General features: G+C 46.2%; 1 protein-coding gene and 1 non-coding gene across 3 annotated transcripts; one reads left to right on the forward strand and one right to left on the reverse strand.

Moving 5' to 3' along the window:
* Nucleotides 1-542: 542 nt before the first annotated feature.
* On the reverse strand, nucleotides 543-615 carry trnaa-agc (transfer RNA alanine (anticodon AGC)). Its single transcript has one exon. It is a non-coding gene; the product is annotated as a tRNA-Ala (tRNA).
* Nucleotides 616-873: 258 nt separating this feature from the next.
* LOC139388590 (bromodomain containing 8a) lies at nucleotides 874-20,352 on the forward strand. 2 transcript variants are annotated; one of them, XM_071135343.1, is made up of 20 exons: nucleotides 874-897; nucleotides 1,552-1,648; nucleotides 1,884-1,953; nucleotides 3,827-3,876; nucleotides 4,078-4,200; nucleotides 4,542-4,622; nucleotides 4,889-4,953; nucleotides 5,354-5,496; nucleotides 5,713-5,904; nucleotides 6,043-6,130; nucleotides 6,502-6,645; nucleotides 6,973-7,106; nucleotides 9,993-10,452; nucleotides 10,601-10,638; nucleotides 10,770-11,026; nucleotides 11,115-11,207; nucleotides 11,321-11,389; nucleotides 14,576-14,858; nucleotides 17,505-17,549; nucleotides 19,651-20,352. In XM_071135343.1, the coding sequence occupies exons 1-20, from the start codon at nucleotides 879-881 to the stop codon at nucleotides 19,708-19,710; spliced, it is 2,511 nt and encodes an 836-aa protein (XP_070991444.1). In that variant the 5' UTR covers nucleotides 874-878; the 3' UTR covers nucleotides 19,711-20,352. The 2 variants fall into 2 exon arrangements, with proteins under 2 accessions (XP_070991444.1, XP_070991445.1); XM_071135344.1 differs by lacking the exon at nucleotides 6,502-6,645.
* Nucleotides 20,353-21,000: the final 648 nt, after the last annotated feature.

The raw sequence follows: 21,000 nt of genomic DNA on the forward strand, positions 1-21,000 counted from the left end.
AAATTATAGAACTAATCTGTTATCTGTAGTTTAGTCTGTTCGGGGTCCGGGAAACTAGCCCTATACATCTATGGGGGGAACTGCTGACAAACCAGTGACTGTAATTACAGAGCAAGCATACTGTGAGTACAGGGATGGGATTATCCCATTTCTGCCACAAGAGTAGCGATTCAGGTTTGAGCAGAAAACTTGAACCAGGCAGGCAGCATTCCTGTTGGCAAATAATAAGCACACTGCCGTAAATGTCCTGACTCCCGACCTCTTGGTAGAATACTTGTTTTGTTTTTTGTAATAGGGCGTTCCATTGAGACCAGGTTTCTTTTGCAAGGGAGCCCTGCATTTTACAATTACACAACAAATAACACAGGAAATACACCTGAAAATAATAATACAAAATGAATAGAGAAAAATAAAGCACACTCATGAAAAGCAATCACATTTCTCAGCAAACTGGTTTTCAACATACAGAGAGCAATTAAAATAAATCCAAATGGTGTTTCATCAATACAATATATATTTTTTTTGTACATTTACAAAACAGTTGGAGGATGCGGGCATCGATCCCGCTACCTCTCGCATGCTAAGCGAGCGCTCTACCATTTGAGCTAATCCCCCGATATGTCAGTGTCAGACCTCGGGACAATTTAACCGTGTAAGTTATTTGACTCGTCGCTCTGCAGTGCTGTACATATAATGCAAAGAAACCATGAAATAGCTCAGACAATGTACATATAATTATAGTTCTACACAGCGGCAGCCACAGTGAGTCTACACAAAATAAATATTTTCTCTTTTTTTAATCTGAATGATCTAACTTGGTTTACTGTAGACATAGTGGGTGGGTGGAGTGAGTACAGTATCTGCTGTATAACAAGAAGATGGCGAGCGGGGTTGGAAGTGAGTAAACGAGCCTGTTGTCAAATTATATGATTTTTAATGCATGGCAACCAGTTGTTCATGAGTCGTTTGCACTATAGTCTTGTGGATGATGTAACGTTACACGGCATTGCAAATCGGTGAATTCTTAATAGCCTACCCATGCTGGCATGAGATTTGAATGAATGGCTCACTCTTCCCTTTTTGCTAGACAACGTTAGCTGACCAGTTAGCAGAAGCTCGCTAGCTAGCTATTCTAAGTCACTAGCAAAATATTGCTAGTAGGTGCTTGTGCGGAAGTTCATCCTTCCGTATGTCTGATTAGAAAGGTGTTGAGATGAGTGCTTCGTGACTTTTGAAACATTCGTAGGGCATTTTGTAACAGCTCTCAAGATGGTAGCTAGCTTTAGGAAGCGCAACATTTATTTTCACCCCTCCTCCATACATGGCTTTGCTTGGAATTCAGTGTGGCCTAACCGCCTCAGCTATTTATCTGAAAGTTTATTTCATAATAGTTGTACCTAGTTGACAACAATGGGTTTTGTTTTGCAGGTTCCTGGGACATCCTGACCTGTAAAATAGGATGTGATTACCAGAAATTGTATTTTTTGAATATTACATGTCCTGTACTGACTCTGTCCATACCCGTACTTCCCCTCCACTCCTTATCTGCAGAACACAAGTTGCTCTCCATGGGTGCAAAGGAGCCATGGTCGGTGAGGGAGAAGCTGTGCTTGGCTACCTCTGTCATGAAGAGCGGGGACCAGAACTGGTAAAGCAGCACACGTTTAGGCCTACATCATGTTACTGTTCCTATGTTTTTGGACAGACCAGTCGAATCTTAGCCAGCCACCAACTTTCACTGAGTAAAGACTTCCAGTAATGGAAACATGCATTCGTCCATCTGTCACACAATTGATAATGTGAGAAAATATTTTGGAATAGAATTGGTCAGTTGAATAGGAATTGTGATTATGCAATAATAGGATATCTATCCATACCCACAGGGTGTCTGTCAGTCGAGCCATCAAACCATTTGCAGAGTCAGGACGACCCCCTGATTGGTTCTCACAAAAGGTAGGATATGCTCCAATAAATGAACACCATGAACAATCAAGAACCTGATGATAGCATCTGAAAAAGATTTGCATTTGGTGCCCATGATGAATCAGTAACCTTATGGACAGGGGTTGATTGTGTGAGAGAGGTGGCATGGGTCCTTTGCATTAACTCTACTTTCCCTAGCACTGTTTGTTTGCCATCAGTGTTCTCTTCCACTGCCCTGGCCGGTCAATAAACTGAGTACATACAGTGGGGCAAAAAAGTATTTAGTCAGCCACCAATTGTGCAAGTACTCCGACTTAAAAAGATGAGAGATGCCTGTAATTTTCATCATAGGTACACTTCAACTATGACAGACAAAATGAGAAAAAAAATCCAGAAAATCACATTGTAGGATTTCTAATGAATTTATTTGTAAATTATGGTGGAAAATAAGTATTTGGTCAATAACAAAAGTTTATCTCAATACTTTGTTATATACCCTTTGTTGGCAATGACATAGGTCAAAAGTTTTCTGTAAGTCTTCACAAGGTTTTCACACACTGTTGCTGGTATTTTGGCCCATTCCTCCATGCAGATTTCCTCTAGAGCAGTGATGTTTTGGGGCTGTTGCTGGGCAACACAGACTTTCAACTCCCTCCAAAGATTTTCTATGGGGTTGAGATCTGGAGACTGGCTAGGCCACTCCAGGACCTTGAAATGCTTCTTACGAAGCCACTCCTTCGTTGCCTGGGCGGTGTGTTTGGGATCATTGTCATGCTGAAAGACCCAGCCACATTTCATCTTCAATGCCCTTGCTGATGGAAGGAGGTTTTCACTCAAAATACTCACGATACATGGTCCCATTCATTCTTTCCTTTACACGGATCAGTCGTCCTGGTCCCTTTGCAGAAAAACAGCCCCAAAGCATAATGTTTCCACCCCCATGCTTCACAGTAGGTATGGTGTTCTTTGGATGCAACTCAGCATTCTTTGTCCTCCAAACACGACGCGTTTTTGGTTTCATCTGACCATATGACATTCTCCCAATCTTCTTCTGGATCAACCAAATGCTCTCTAGCAAACTTCAGACGGGCCTGGACATGTACTGGCTTAAGCAGGGGTACATGTCTGGCACTGCAGGATTTGAGTCCCTGGCGGCGTAGTGTGTTACTGATGATAGGCTTTGTTACTTTGGTCCCAGCTCTCTGCAGGTCATTCACTAGGTCCCCCCCCTCGTGTTGTTCTGGGATTTTTGCTCACCGTTCTTGTGATCATTTTGACCCCACGGGGTGAGATCTTGCGTGGAGCCCCAGATCGAGGGAGATTATCAGTGGTCTTGTATGTCTTCCATTTCCTAATAATTGCTGCCACAGTTGATTTCTTCAAACCAAGCTGCTTACCTATCGCAGATTCAGTCTTTCCAGCCTGGTGCAGGTCTACAATTTTGTTTCTGGTGTCCTTTGACATAGTGGAGTTTGGAGTGTGACTGTTGTGGTTGTGGACAGGTGTCTTTTATACCGATAACAAGTTCAAACAGGTGCCATTAATACAGGTAACGAGTGGAGGACAGAGGAGCCTCTTAAAGAAGAAGTTACAGGTCTGTGAGAGACAGAAATCTTGCTTGTTTGTAGGTGACCAAATACTTATTTTCCACCAGAATTTGCAAATAAATTCATAAAAAATCCTACATTGTGATTTTCTGGAATTTTGTTTCTCATTTTGTCTGTCATAGTTGAAGTGTACCTATGATGAAAATTACAGGCCTCTCTCGTATTTTTAAGTGGGAGAACCTGCACAATTGGTGGCTGACTAAATACTTTTTTGCCCCACTGTATATGCAGCCTGTTGAAATAAAGGAAATAATTGGCTTATCTTCTCTCTTCCTATCTCTCTCTTTTTCTTCTAGCACTGTGCCTCCCAGTACTCAGAGCTCCTGGAGACAACAGAGACCCCAAAGTGAGCACAGCAGTCACTGTTATTTTCTGTCTTTTTCTGTGTGTGGCTGGATTTGTGATGGTTCTGCTGTTGCATTTCCTATGATCAGAGGGGGGTTGGAGAACATGGGTAGTATGTTAGTGTGAAGGGGGAGGCATTGGATTATGGATAACATGATCTTGTCTGGATGGCTTATGTTTATGGCACGGTATCTCTTCCCAGACGGAAACGTGGTGAGAAAGGTGAGGTGGTGGAGACGGTGGAGGATGTGATCGTCCGCAGGCTCACGGCAGAGAGGATTGATGAACTGAAGAGACTGATCAAAGACACACAGGAGAAGCACAGGTACACAGATTGTGGCAGGTAGGTAGCCTAGTGGTTAGAGCGTTGGGCTGGATCGAATCCCCGAGCTGACAAGGTAAAAAACTGTCGTTCTGCCCCTGAGCAAGGCAGTTAATCCACTGTTCCCCGGGCACCAAAGACGTGGATGTCGAATTAAGGCAGCGGAAAACACGTCAGTTGAATACATTCAGTTCGACAACGGACTAGGTATCCCACTTTCCCTGTGTGCAATCTCTGATAGAGGGACAATCTATTCAAGAGACTATAATGGCCTTCAGTAGATTTGTTTCTGCTACTTGATTGACCCAACTCTGATGTCAGTTGTTGACCTGCTGCATTCACAGGAAGCTGAAGACCGAGGCTGAGCTGATCCAAGCCGGGCACCTGGACTCCCAGATAGAGGATCTATGGGGAGAGATTGTGCAGTATGACCCTTTTATCTGTCTGCCTCTGTTACTATTTCTTTATCTATTTACATTGCAGGAGGCTGCTGAGGGAAGGATGGCTCATAATAATGTCTGGGATGGAATGGTATCAACCACACGGAAACAAGGTGTCTGATACCATTCCATGAGTTCCGTTCCAGCCATTACTATGAGCCTGTCCTCCTCAATTAAGGTGCCTCTAGCCACCTGTGATTTACATGTATATTTGCATTTTTCTGAGAAACTTGACTTTCTGTGCCTGTCAGGAAGAAGAAACAGGAACAGGACGAGGCAGACGTGAAAAGGAAGGTCACAGACACAGCCTATCTAGGTAACAGATAACCCACTTCATGCACACCACCAGCTGCTTTTGCCTGTAGCTTTTCTTAATCTACTCAGTAAATATAACCGTATTTTCTGCTATTGCTCCATGGGCACCCCTTTGTATATGTCTCACTCCAAACGTTGTAAAACACAATATACCAGATAGTATACAGGTTGACGAAGATGTAGTTATGTTTCTTCAATGATTCAATAAACCCACAGGGGATGTTGAAATAAAAAACATCATGCCAAGGGGTTTGGATGAGGAGCTCTATCAGAAAGTATATCGAAGGCTGAGATAGATGTGTACACAGCCACAAAGGTGGTCAAAGTGAATAGTAGATCAATTGTAGTGTGATTGGTCAAACTAAGAACAGTCTCACCCCGCCGCCCCACCCCCCTTCCAGCCAGACAGGCGGTGAAGAACACCCCTAAAAGAGTGCCCAGTGTGACCGTGCGCTCTCCCCTGGGGTGCGGCTCGCCAAACCTCGAGTTCTGCCAAGGGGACACACCCCAGAGCACACCCGAGGACCCCAGCACCTCAGTGACTGTGAGTCCCTGTCAGCTACAGGGGAACGGGGCAGGGGCAGGGGCAGGTAGAGAGATGATTGGAGTTCAGTAGAAACATTCTTGATTTGATATCAATTAGATGTGGTGGAACGTGCTACACAGAATGCCTTTTCCTCGGCCTGCCTGCCTCTCCTTTGCATGTTATTCTCCCCCTGTTCCCTTTTCCCAACTTAATTTTCTCCCCTCCTCTCTGTAGGCACCAGGAGTAGCAGGGTTCATGCCCCTGACTGAGGCTTGTGGACTGGGTGGTGCAGAGTCAGGCCTGGGCACTCTTCTGGATGAATCCCCACAAAAGAAGCTCTTGGGCCAGAAAGCCACGCCGCCACCATCCCCTCTCCTCTCTGAGCTACTGAAGAAAGGCAGTCTCCTACCCACAAGCCCCAGACTGGTATGTCTGAGAGGAAATAGTATTCCATAGAGATTGTTCACTTTCATAAAATGTAACTACCCAGAGCCATTTGAACATCTCAGACACACCGTCAGATGAATCCTCTTGCAGCTACAGAGTGCTGTGTTTGTCTTATAGGTTGGAGATGGTGACCTGCCTGGTAATATGACAATAGCACATGACCTACAGCTCACAGGCTCTGTTCTAGCTGGCAGTCTAGCAACAGGTACACACACTCACACTTATCAGTCCCTCCAGGACTTTGCAATTTTGAGATCACAACTTTTTTAGCAATATCAACAATTCCCCACATATTACATTTGACCAATTACCACACTATTTCTGCTTAAAACTGTCTGATCACCACGATACAAAAAAAGAGCTCGCAATTTTAACTAATCACAGCATTTTTATCGCATAAATTAGTTCAATCAAGTCAACAAACGTTTTCCCCATCTAATAGTTAAAATGTAGTATTGCTTAGCGTTGCATTTTTATTAGATCAAGGCTCTGCCTGCTCTCTGCACGCTCTGTGTGTGTCCGTGTGTCCGTGTGTGTGTGTGTGTCCGTGTGTGTGTGTGTGTCCGTGTGCGTTAGGTGCCCCTACACTTTCTCGTCTGCTGGAGGCTGGGCCTCAGTTCTCAACTCCGCTGGACTCCTTGGCCAGCAGCACAGACTCCTCCAGTGTCCTTCTCACTGCTGCACCCCCCACTATGGACTCCCCCGCCTCACTACACACAGGTCTCTCCCTTTCCCTTCCTGCCTCCCTCTCTCTGCTTCTATACTGTACAATCACTGCCCATCCATCCTCTTCATTCTTTCGTCAACACCAAGCATCTCCTCTGTGTCTGTCATCAGATTGTGGCCATAAGTGTGTGATCAGTCTGTCACCTGAACATCAGACTCCTGTACATGACTTGTCAGTCCATCTCATCTCCTCCAACATGAAGCACATCCCCATGATTATGTCCTCAGTCTGTTGTCTTTACCCAGAGATTGGATTTTAATCATATAAGGCTGTTAGTAATGTGTGTGTGTGTGTGTGTGTGTGTGTGTGTGTGTGTGCAGGAGGGAATGAGGTGGGAGCCTCCTTGCCTGGCCCAGGGGATGGGACAGAAGAAGACCTAGTGACAGTGTCCTACATGGCAGAAGAATTGGACCTGGAGACAGTGGGGGACATCATCGCCATCATCGAGGACAAGGTGCTCCTTCTACGCCTCACACACCTAAAAACATGAGATGTGTTCGAATACCCATTCTAACATACTGTATACTAAAGTCGTGGACAAAAGTTTTGAGAATGACACAAATATTAATTTTCACAAAGTCTGCTGCCTCAGTTTGTATCATGGCAATTTGCATATACTCCAGAATGTTATGAAGAGTGATCAGATGAATTGCAATTAATTGCAAAGTACCTATTTGCCATGCAAATTAATTGAATCCCCCAAAAACATTTCCACTGCATTTCAGCCCTGCCACAAAAGGACCAGCTGACATCATGTCAGTGATACTCTCGTTAACACAGGTGTGAGTGTTGACAAGGACAAGGCTGGAGATCACTCTGTCATGCTGATTGAGTTCGAATAACAGACTGGAAGCTTCAAAAGGAGGGTGGTACTTGGAATCATCGTTCTTCCTCTGTAAAACATGGTTACCTGCAAGGAAACACGTGCCGTCATCATTGCTTTGTACAAAAAGGGCTTCACAGCCAAGGATATTGCTGCCAGTAAGATTGCACCTAAATCAACCATTTATCGGATCATCAAGAACTTCAAGGAGAGCGGTTCAATTGTTGTGAAGAAGGCTTCAGGGCGCCCAAGAAAGTTCAGCATGCGCCAGGACCGTCTCCTTAAGTTGATTCAGCTGCGGGATCGGGGCACCACCAGTACAGAGCTTGCTCAGGAATGGCAACAGGCAGGTGTGAGTGCATCTGCACACACAGTGAGGCAAAGACTTTTGGAGGATGGCCTGGTGTCAAGAAGGACAGCAAAGAAGCCATTTCTCTCCAGGAAAAACATCAGGGACAGACTGATATTCTGCAAAAAGTACAGGGATTGGACTGCTGAGGACTGGGGTAAAGCTTGTCCGGAGAAGACAAGGTGAGCGCTACCATCAGTCCTGTGTCATGCCAACAGTAAAGCATCCTGAGACCATTCATGTGTGGGGTTGCTTCTCAGGCAAGGGAGTTGGCTCACTCACAATTTTGCCTAAGAACACAGCCATGAATAAAGAATGGTACCAACACATCCTCCGATAGCAACTTCTCCCAACCCTCCAGGAACAGTTTGGTGATGAACAATGCCTTTTCCAGCATGATGGAGCACCTTGCCATAAGACAAAAGTGATAACTAAGTGGCTTGGGGAACAAAACATCGATATTTTGGGTCCGTGGCCAGGAAACTCCCCAGACCTTAATCCCATTGAGAACTTGTGGTCAATCCTCAGGAGGCAGGTGGACAAACAAAAACCCACAGATTCTGACAAACTCCAAGCATTGATTATGGAAGAATGGCTGCCATCAGTCAGGATGTGGCCCAGAAGTTAATTGACAGCATGCCAGGGCAGATTGCGAATATTGACTCTTTGCATCAAATTCATGTAATTGTCAATAAAAGCCTTTGACACTTATGAAATGCTTGTAATTATACTTCAGTATTCCATAGTAACATCTGGCAAAATATCTAAAGACACTGAAGCAGCAAACTTTTTGGAAATTAATATTTGTGTCATTCTCAAAACTTTTGACCACGACTGTACATACTTAATGGGTATATACAACATACTATATACTATTAGTTAATTTTAGTATACTGTAAACGAACGGTATCCTTTCAGTTGAGCATATTAGCGCTAAGTCTGTCTACCGGAAGTTGATGCTGTTGCTATGCAATCTTTTGACAGCTTGTTAGCATAACAAATTACTAGCTAGACATTTTACGACTTCGGGTGTGTTAGTAAATTCAATCTGGAGTGTCAGAGTGCATTCTGGGCACTCGTAAATTCCGAGCATTGTCAGCTTGTCCGTTCGTAAATTCAGAGCGTTTCCCTCTCGGAGTGTTCAGAGTGCACACTGGACGTTCTAGCCGAGGAGTAGGGTTGATCCGAGCGTTCGTTCTGACCATCACAACGGCAGTCAAGCACACAAGCTAATTGGCTAGCTACTTCCAGACACAAATGAGAGAACACCTCACTCTGACTATTTTTCTCGCCCTGGCAGAGCTGGTTAGTCTGTTTCCATGTTACCCAGAGCGTTGGTGACTAACTGTGCTGCTGGAAACAATTTAATTAAGCTTTTTTGCCAACGTTTACTGACACCGGCCATATTCAATGGGTGTTGAGCGTTCGTAAATTCATCAATTATTCTGCACTATACCACTATACCACTTAGCTAGGAATGACGTAAATAATCAAGTCAATAAATGTTGGGTAGTTAGTTAGATATCATATAGTTATTAAACTGGCAAGTTCGATGTATTAGTAGCTAACTAACTTTAGGTATCTAGCTAGCATACCGGTACCTGAAATGATATGCTATGTGGTGCGTAAAGGATAGCGTAGCCAACAAACTGTCAGCCAACACAACATGTAGCATAACTTAGCTGAAAAGTCATTACTTTATTACATTGCTCAACATTTTCTTAACATTTGTCATAATTAGTTAAAGCATTGAATTTGTATCCGCTCTCATCGGACTTGGGCTGCATATTTTCTGCCATTGTCTTCAAATCTGAAAACGTTGTGAAGCCACGCCCATTTTGGGAAGAATTGCATTAATAGTGAAATAGTGTCCACTGCTTGTATACTTCGTATTTTGGCAAATGTAGAATGACATCCGGGAACTTTTGGCATTCTAACTATATCCATATTATGACCAATAAGCATACTAAATACTCAATTTACGTCACAAATAGTATGGTTAGTGCGGTTAGTATGAGTATTCGAACACAGCTATGGAATGATACTCAACTGTTCTGCCTATAAAGCCATAGTGATATCAGCCTCCTCTGCTTAATAACAGTACATTTAATAGGTCTTTACAGTGATACAGTCTTTACAGTGACAAGCTGTGACCTGTCATCCTACAGGGTGATGAGAATACTGAGGCTTTGGATGCGGCTGCAGTGGAGGCTGCTCTGTCCCTGTGTGAGGAGACAGGCCATGCCCTGTCTGGCCATTGGGAGCCAGGGCCCTTCAAGTCCCCTGAGTGTGACCCTTCTGGGGCCTCACACCTCTCCTCCCTCGCTGGCAGTCTGGAGATGAAGAGGGAGATCATGCAGTTAAGGGGTGGGACCTCTGCATGTGACAGCCAGGACAACTGTCCATCAGGGTACCCACACCCCCTGGGCATCAGCGGCCTTCCTCCCTCCTCCTCTTCCTCCTCCTGCTCTTCTATGATGCTGGAGCACAGCCAGGCTATTGGGGCTCGTCTGCAGCCTGGGGCCATGGGCGGGGCCGATGGGGAGGGAAGCCCAGTCTCTCCCCACGCCACCATCAGGTGTGAGAGTGAAGAGTGGACGCAGCAAGGAGCTGACACCCCATATGCAGGTCACTCATAGCCCTGGCACATCAGACTGACAGTCATACACAGAGGCCCAGACACCTGCCTTGGGCACAAGCTCTTGAGTAAACACGTTTGCCATCTGTTCTCATCATCACTTCCTGTTTCTCTTTTCACTTTCTCTTTCTCCCTCAGACTCCGAGGATGGCCCCATGACAAGAAGACATTCCAAGGTACACCTCGCCCTCACTGAGGAGAGAACAGGCTTGTGCTGTTGATACCTGTTGTCCTTGTGTTAGAACCTGAAATCCACTGTAGATATATCCAACTCATTCTCTCGCCCTCTCTCTCTGAACCTGTGTAGGACGTGAAGGAGGAAGAGGGGGTGAGCGACGGAGAGGAGGGGAGTGCCTCAGAGACTAAAGAGGGCCTGGATGGGGATGGGGGGGATGAGGAGGGGGACGGAGCAGAGGCCTACCTGTCGGAGGCAGAGGGGGAGACCGAGCTGGAACCCCCAGCCAGTGAGAGTGAGGACGGTTACAGTCTGCACACAGCCTCCTCCTCTCTGCAGCTCCACACCACTGCAGACTCTATCCCCAGCAGCCCTGCCTCCTCCCAGTTGTGAGTCACACACACCACACACACACACACCACCAAGCATGTCTATATCTGGTCAAAACTCCCTCTCTCTTTTTCTCTGTCTATTCAGTTCAATGTGCAGTGAGGACCAGGAGGCCAGACAGGCTCAGAAGATCTGGAAAAAAGCCATCATGCTGGTATGGCGTGCAGCTGCCAATCATAGGTAAGAATCTCACTCATGGAACCCCGGGCTATAACAGGATCCTGCCTGCACCATGCTCCAGGCCTCTCATTTCAGCTTTTGAAAGTGATATATTTGCTGTGTTCCTGATGCAGGTATGCTAATGTATTCCTTCAGCCTGTGACTGATGACATTGCCCCGGGGTACCACAGTATTGTTCACAGGTAAGCACTGACATAGGGAACAGGTAAACACTGACCACTGACACAGGGAACAGGTAAACACTGACCACTGACACAGGAAACAGGTAAACACTGACACAGGGAACAGGTAAACACTGACCACTGACACAGGGAACAGGTAAACACTGACACAGGGAACAGGTAAACACTGACCACTGACACAGGGAACAGGTAAACACTGACACAGGGAACAGGTAAACACTGACCACTGACACAGGGAACAGGTAAACACTGACCACTGACACAGGGGAAACAGGTAAACACTGACCACTGACACAGGGAACAGGTAAACACTGACCACTGACACAGGGAACAGGTAAACACTGACCACTGACACAGGGAACAGGTAAACACTGACCACTGACACAGGGGAAACAGGTTAACACTGACCACTGACACAGGGGAAACAGGTTAACACTGACCACTGACACAGGGAACAGGTAAACACTGACACAGGGAACAGGTAAACACTGACACAGGAAACAGGTAAACACTGACACAGGGAACAGGTAAACACTGACACAGGGAACAGGTAAACACTGACCACTGACACAGGAAACAGGTAAACACTGACACAGGGAACAGGTAAACACTGACCACTGACACAGGGAACAGGTAAACACTGACCACTGACACAGGGAACAGGTAAACACTGACACAGGGAACAGGTAAACACTGACACAGGAAACAGGTAAACACTGACACAGGGAACAGGTAAACACTGACCACTGACACAGGGAACAGGTAAACACTGACCACTGACACAGGGAACAGGTAAACACTGACACAGGGAACAGGTAAACACTGACCACTGACACAGGAAACAGGTAAACACTGACACAGGGAACAGGTAAACACTGACCACTGACACAGGGAACAGGTAAACACTGACACAGGGAACAGGTAAACACTGACCACTGACACAGGGAACAGGTAAACACTGACCACTGACACAGGGAACAGGTAAACACTGACACAGGGAACAGGTAAACACTGACCACTGACACAGGAAACAGGTAAACACTGACACAGGGAACAGGTAAACACTTCCCACTGACACAGGGAACAGGTAAACACTGACCACTGACACAGGGAACAGGTAAACACTGACACAGGGAACAGGTAAACACTGACCACTGACACAGGAAACAGGTAACACTGACACAGGGAACAGGTAAACACTGACCACTGACACAGGGAACAGGTAAACACTGACCACTGACACAGGGGAAACAGGTTAACACTGACCACTGACACAAGGGAAACAGGTGAACACTGACCACTGACACAGGGAACAGGTAAACACTGACTACTGACACAGGGAACAGGTAAACACTGACCACTGACACAGGGAACAGGTAAACACTGACCACTGACACAGGGGAAACAGGTTAACACTGACCACTGACACAGGGGAAACAGGTTAACACTGACCACTGACACAGGGGAAACAGGTTAACACTGACCACTGACACAGGGAACAGGTAAACACTGACCACTGACACAGGAAACAGGTAAACACTGACACAGGGAACAGGTAAACACTGACACAGGGAACAGGTAAACACTGACCACTGACACAGGAAACAGGTAAACACTGACACAGGGAACAGGTAAACACTGACCACTGACACAGGAAACAGGTAAACACTGACACAGGGAACAGGTAAACACTGACCACTGACACAGGGAACAGGTAGACACTGACCACTGACACAGGGGAAACAGGTTAACACTGACCACTGACACAAGGGAAACAGGTTAACACTGACCACTGACACAGGGAACAGGTAAACACTGACCACTGACACAGGGAACAGGTAAACACTGACCACTGACACAGGGAACAGGTAAACACTGACCACTGACACATGGAACAGGTAAACACTGACCACTGACACAGGGAACAGGTAAACACTGACACAGGGGAAACAGGTTAACACTTACCACTGACACAGGAAACAGGTAAACACTGACCACTGACACAGGGAATAGGTAAACACTGACACAGGGGAAACAGGTTAACACTTACCACTGACACAGGAAACAGGTAAACACTGACCGCTGACACAGGAAACAGGTAAACACTGACCGCTGACACAGGAAACAGGTAAACACTGACCACTGACACAGGGAACAGGTAAACACTGACCACTGACACAGGGAACAAGTAAACACTCACCGCTGACACAGGGGAAACAGGTTAACACTGACCACTGACACAGGGGAAACAGGTTAACACTGACCACTGACACAGGGAACAGGTAAACACTGACCACTGACACAGGGAACAGGTAAACACTGACACAGGGAACAGGTAAACACTGACACAGGGAACAAGTAAACACTGACCGCTGACACAGGGGAAACAGGTTAACACTGACCACTGACACAGGGGAAACAGGTTAACACTGACCACTGACACAGGGCACAGGTAAACACTGACCACTGACACAGGGAAAAGGTAAACACTGGCCACTGACACAGGGAACAGGTAAACACTGACCACTGACACAGGGAACAGGTAAACACTGACCACTGACACAGGGAACAGGTAAACACTGACCACTGACACAGGGAACAGGTAAACACTGACCACTGACACAGGGAACAGGTAAACACTGACTACTGACACAGGGAACAGTTAAACACTGACCACTGACACAGGGAACAGGTGCTTTCTTTGCTGGCTTGGCCTTCCCATTCAGTCTATCTATCTGAACCTGACCACGCTCTTCTCTCCTCCGCCCCTCCCTCTCCTCCGCCCCTCCCTCTCCTCTGCCCCTCCCTCTCCTCCGCCCCTCTCTCTCCTCCACCCCTCTCTCTCCTCCACCCCTCTCTCTCCTCCGCCCCTCTCTCCTCCGCCCCCCTCTCTCCTCCACCCCCCTCTCTCCTCCACCCCCCTCTCTCCTCCACCCCTCTCTCCTCCGCCCCTCCCTCTCCTCTGCCCCTCCATCTCCTCTGCCCCTCCCTCTCCTCCGCCCCTCTCTCTCCTCCACCCCTCTCTCTCCTCCGCCCCTCTCTCCTCCGCCCCTCTCTCCTCCGCCCCTCTCTCCTCCGTCCCTCTCTCTCCTCCACCCCTCTCTCTCCTCCGCCCCTCTCTCTCCTGCGCCCCTCTCTCTCCTCCGCCCCTCTCTCTCCTCCACCCCGCTCTCTCCTCCACCCCAGGCCCATGGACCTGTCCACCATTAAGAAGAGCATTGAGACCGGTCTGATCCGCACCACGGCAGAGTTCCAGCGGGACATCATGCTGATGTTCCAGAACGCGGTGATGTACAACAGCTGTGACCACGACGTGTTCCACATGGCCCTGGAGATGCAGAGGGACGTTCTGGAGCAGATCCAGCAGTTCCTGGCCACACAGCTCATCATGCAGACCTCCGAGTCTGGCGTCAGCGCCAAGAGCCTGAGGGGCCGGGAGAGCACCCGCAAGCAGGACCCCTCGGACAAGGTGTTCTGCTCATTGGGACGGCACGGGGTAGTGGGTCTATAGATAAGAATGAGAGGAGAGAGTGGGGGAGAATGGAGAGTCCAGGAGAGGAAAGGAAGGTGAGGATTTGGGGATGCAAATAGAGCCAGATTAGGGGTCCGTTTAACCTCAGAGGAAAGGAAAGGGAACAAGTCTCTTACCATTGAAAGGCAGAAAACACAGTGTCCTAAATTTTATCTGGGGCACATGTATGTCAGCCATAGTGTTTTCTTAATACATGATATGTGCTTCACTGTTAATTTTATCCATTTCCCCATTGATATCCTTCACTATTCTCCACTGTGAGTTGTCATGGATGGAGACCATACGGTTGGTTGGCTTCATGGGCTTGGATGGTGTTAAACTCATGATAGTAGATAGGAACCCGACTCCCTCAGATGTATGTCTGGTAATACTGTTGAATTGCATCACAGACAATGACACAAAATAGTTGAAACACATGCACTGCTCTCCCATACCTGTGCATATATAAACTCAGCAAAAAAAGAAACGTCCCTTTTTCAGGACCCTGTCTTTCAAAGATGATTTGTAGAAATCCAAATAACTTCACAGATCTTCATTGTAAAGGGTTTAAACACTATTTCCCATGCTTGTTCAATGAACCATAAACAATTAATGAACATGCACCTGTGGAACGGTCATTAAGACACTAACAGCTTACAGACGGTAGGCAATTAAGGTCACAGTTATGAAAACTTAGGACACTAAAGAGGCCTTTCTAATGACTCTGAAAAACACCAAAAGAAAGATGCCCAGGGTCCCTGCTCATCTGAGTGAATGTGCATTAGGCATTCTGCAAGGAGGCATGAGGACTGGAATGTGGCCAGGGCAATAAATTGCAATGTCTGTACTGTGAGACGCCTAAGACAGCCCTACAGGGAGACAGGACGGACAGCAGATCGACCTCGCAGTGGCAGACCACGTGTAACAACACCAGGCACATGATCGGTACATCCGAACATCACACCTGCGGGACAGGTACAGGATGGCAACAACAACTGCCCGAGTTACACCAGGAATGCACAATCACTCCATCGGTGCTCAGACAGTCCGCAATAGGCTGAGAGAGGCTGGACTGAGGGCTTGTCGGCCTGTTGTAAGGCACTGACGAGTTGCCGTTTTGTATCACCAGGGGTGATGGTCTGATTCGCGTTTATCATCGAAGGAATGAGCGTTACACCGAGGCCTGTACTCTGGAGCGGGATCGATTTGGAGGGGGAGGGTCCATCATGGTCTGGGGCGATGTGTCACAGCATCATTGGACTGAGCTTGTTGTCATTGCAGGCAATCTCAACGCTGTACATTACAGGGAAGACATCCTCCTCCCTCTTGTGGTACCCTTCCTGCAGGCTCGTCCTCACATGACCCTCCAGCATGACAATGCCACCAGCCATACTGCTCGTTCTGTGCGTGATTTCCTGCAAGACAGGAATGTCAGTGTTCTGCCATGGCCAGTGAAGAGCCCGGATCTCAATCCCATTGAGCACGTCTGGGACCTGTTGGATAGGAGAGTGAGGGCTAGGGCCATTCCCCCCAGAAATGTCCGGGAACTTGCAGATGCCTTGGTGGAAGAGTTGGGTAACATCTCACAGCAAGAACTGGCAAATCTGGTGCAGTCCATGAGGAGGAGGTGCACTGCTACTTAATACAGCTGGTGGCCACACCAGATACTGACTGTCACTTTGATTTTGACTCCCCCCTTTGTTCAGGGACACATTATTCCATTTCTGTTAGTCACATGTCTGTGGAACTTGTTCAGTTTATGTCTCAGTTGTTGAATCTTGTTATGTTCATACAAATATTTACACATGTTAAGTTTGCTGAAAATAAACGCAGTTGACAGTGAGAGGATGTTTCTTTTTTTGCTGAGTTTAGGAACAACGTGAGACAAAGGTCACTGTGAGTCCACGCAGTTAAATTTCTCACAACTCTCAATCTGATGCATACCTGACACACACACACACACACACTTTCTTGTCCATCCCTTCACATCCTTTGTGTCTGTTGGCTTTTTGTGTATTTGTGTGGGTTTGTGTGCGCGTGTATTTTGTGTGTGTACCTCAGCTTGTTATATAATGTATGTGAAGACAGCCATGGCAACACTCCAACCTTGTGTTCCTCTCCAGTTTCTCTAGCTCTGGCTGGTAGATAGCAGGAAAGGTCATGGTTTAGGGAGACAATCTATTTTCGATTTAGCGGGACAGATCAAATTTTTATTGTAGTATTTGAATTTTGCTATGCTACAAAATGTCATATTTGGTCACATGGTACATATTGTCACTGGGATGTTTAGATTTGGTTAATCACAAAAAATGTCTCCAACAATCTCTTCATAATCCAAGTGAGGAATTGGTTTCCCACCTGTTTTGTACCTGCTGCTCTATGTTTGCCCACAGGGTTATATCGTATACAGTATTTATAGTGTCCATGAGTGGTGGTGTGCATTTATTTTATACCCTCTCTTGGATGGGTCTGTATCTTTTTAAGTGGGTGTATGTAGTTCTCTGTTGTCGGGATGGGTGCTCCACTGCTCCTCTTCTTTCCTTGTTTTCTGTGTGGGTGTGTCTTTGATCCCTCTTTCTGACTGTATCCTTTGTCCTCTCACAGGACAGTGTCCCCATGGCCTCTCCTGCCTTCCTTCTCTCTCTCTTTGTAAGTACCCGGTCTGCAGTTTATGACCTGTCAGACTACAGCTGGGGTATTCACATTCTGCAGTTTATGACCTGTCAGATTACAGCTGAGGTATTCAAATTCTGCAGTTTATGACCTGTCAGACTACAACTGGGGTATTCACATTCTGCAGCTTATGACCTGTCAGACTACAGCTGAGGTATTCACATTCTGCAGCTTATGACCTGTCAGACTACAGCTGGGGTATTCACATTCTGCAGCTTATGACCTGTCAGACTACAGCTGGGGTATTCACATTCTGCAGCTTATGACCTGTCAGACTACAGCTGAGGTATTCACATTCTGCAGTTTATGACCTGTCAGACTACAGCTGAGGTATTCACATTCTGCAGCTTATGACCTGTCAGACTACAGCTGAGGTATTCACATTCTGCAGCTTATGACCTGTCAGACTACAGCTGGGGTATTCACATTCTGCAGCTTATGACCTGTCAGACTACAGCTGAGGTATTCACATTCTGTAGCTTATGACCTGTCAGACTACAACTGGGGTATTCACATTCTGCAGCTTATGACCTGTCAGACTACAGCTGAGGTATTCACATTCTGCAGCTTATGACCTGTCAGACTACAGCTGGGGTATTCACATTCTGCAGCTTATGACCTGTCAGACTACAGCTGGGGTATTCACATTCTGCAGCTTATGACCTGTCAGACTACAGCTGAGGTATTCACATTCTGCAGTTTATGACCTGTCAGACTACAGCTGAGGTATTCACATTCTGCAGCTTATGACCTGTCAGACTACAGCTGAGGTATTCACATTCTGCAGCTTATGACCTGTCAGACTACAGCTGAGGTATTCACATTCTGCAGCTTATGACCTGTCAGACTACAGCTGAGGTATTCACATTCTGCAGCTTATGACCTGTCAGACTACAGCTGAGGTATTCACATTCTGCAGCTTATGACCTGTCAGACTACAGCTGGGGTATTCACATTCTGCAGCTTATGACCTGTCAGACTACAGCTGAGGTATTCACATTCTGTAGCTTATGACCTGTCAGACTACAGCTGGGGTATTCACATTCTGCAGCTTATGACCTGTCAGACTACAGCTGAGGTATTCACATTCTGCAGCTTATGACCTGTCAGACTACAGCTGAGGTATTCACATTCTGCAGTTTATGACCTGTCAGACTACAGCTGGGGTATTCACATTCTGCAGCTTATGACCTGTCAGACTACAGCTGGGGTATTCACATTCTGCAGCTTATGACCTGTCAGACTACAGCTGAGGTATTCACATTCTGCAGCTTATGACCTGTCAGACTACAGCTGAGGTATTCACATTCTGTAGCTTATGACTGGTCAGACTACAGCTGAGGTATTCACATTCTGGCCCTAGGTCACACAAATCAAATTCAAATCAAATGTATTTATATAGCCCTTCTTACATCAGCTGATATATCGAAGCGCTGTACAGAAACCCAGCCTAAAACCCCAAACAGCAAGCAATGCAGGTGTAGAAGCACACTGCTTGAATCAACTTTTTCAACATCATTTCAATGAAGTTACGTTGAGCCAACGTGGAACAGACGTCTGTGCCCAGTGGGTAGTATTTTCATTTCTTACACTTCCCCACTCTCTCTCTCTCTCACTCGCTCCTACACACACATGCAGGCATATAGCAAAATTGGCTCACTTTCATGCACACAAGCATTTTGGTTTGTGCATTGAATCTAAATGTTTTTTAAACATTTTACCTTAACTGACTTTCCTAGTTAAATAAAGAACAAATTCCTATTCTCAATGTCAGCCTAGGAACAGTGGGTTAACTGCCTTTTTCAGGGGCAGAACAACAGATTTTTATCTCGTCAGCTCGGGGACTTGATCTTGCAACCTTTCAGATACAAGTCCAACGCTCTAACCACTAGGCTACCTGCTGCCCCAGGAACCATGTTTCCTTTAATTTACAAACACAAAAGTATGATGGCCAGTCCATCCGGTGTCCAGGTTACAGGTGTGAACGACTGTGTTTTCCAGGGTGATGGCTAGTTTTTCAAGCTTCTGGTTACTTTGGACCAGAGTTAACCCATCTCTTCTCTGTGCCCATCTATAGGATGGGGGCACCAGGGGGCGCCGTTGTGCCATAGAAGCCGACCTGAAGATGAAGAAATAAGCCGCAGGGAAGCAGCTGAAGACTGGAATACGTCTGATTGGTGTCCTCCGTGGTCATGTCCCACTTGATTACGCTAACGAAGGACACCACAGTCGGGGTCAATGTCGTTCCATGTCCTGTCACTTCAATTGGACATGGCGTGTCTCGCTGAGAGCCATTCCTGAATTGCAGTTTAGAGAACGCAACGAGAGCTGGGCGATAGACAAAAATCCATATCATGATAAATAGAATACGTTTATAACATTAATGTGCAGCAGTTCTTTATTACCTTAACTACTAGTACTTTGAATGTTGTAGCTATCAATTGTTCAATTTAACTATCACCCATATTAGCAGACTCATTTAATTTCAAACTTCACATTTCTCCAGTATAGGCTTCTTATCGTAATGAAAGACATCAGCAAAAAGTGGTCGGTTCAGTCGGTGTCGAACATTTCCGGTTTATCTTCCCAGCTCTAAACTCAAACCCAGCACTGAGAATCACTTATTCCCCAACTTCTGAATGTGTCAACAGAAAACATATAGTCCTTGCATTGTGTATGTCAATTGTTTTGAAGTCCTCTGTATAGTATTGTACAGGCATGTCCCTTGTGTACATATGGTGACCCAATAAATATTTGTCGCAAGATTGTGGTTCTCCAACTCAAAGCAAAGTGTGTGATTTAAAAAATAAATAAAAAGAAGCTATAATCCTTAGTTGACATGTCCATTTTTGGACTTAAATTAATGATATCTATTGATTCTTGAAAAATAACTTAAATGCCTAAAATCAAATCAAAGGGTATTTGTCACGTGTGCCGAATACAACAGAGAAAAAAAGTGTGTGTGTGTGTAGGTAAGTAAAGAAATAAAACAACAGTAAAAAGACATTTGAAAATAAGAGTAGCGAAGCTATAAAAGTAGTGAGGCTATATACAGACACCGGTTAGTCAGGCTTATTGAAGTAGTATGTACATGTAGATATGGTTCAAGTGACTGCATATATGATGAACAGAGCGTAGCAGTAGCATAAAAGAGGGGTTGGCAGGTGGTGGGACACAATGCAGATATCCCGGTTAGCCAATGTGTGGGAGCACTGGTTGGTCGGGCCAATTGAGGTAGTATGTACATGAATGTATAGTTAAAGTGACTATGCATATAAGATAAACAGACAGTAGCAGCAGCGTAAAAGAGGGGTTGGGGTTGGGGGGGTGGAGCACACAATGCAAATAGTCCCGTAGCCATTTGGGTACCTGTTCAGGAGTCTTATAGCTTGGGGTAAAAACTGTTGAGAAGCCTTTTTGTCATAGA

Source organism: Oncorhynchus clarkii, chromosome 29 (genome assembly GCF_045791955.1).
Source record: "Oncorhynchus clarkii lewisi isolate Uvic-CL-2024 chromosome 29, UVic_Ocla_1.0, whole genome shotgun sequence".
In the NCBI taxonomy this organism is placed as follows: domain Eukaryota; kingdom Metazoa; phylum Chordata; class Actinopteri; order Salmoniformes; family Salmonidae; genus Oncorhynchus; species Oncorhynchus clarkii.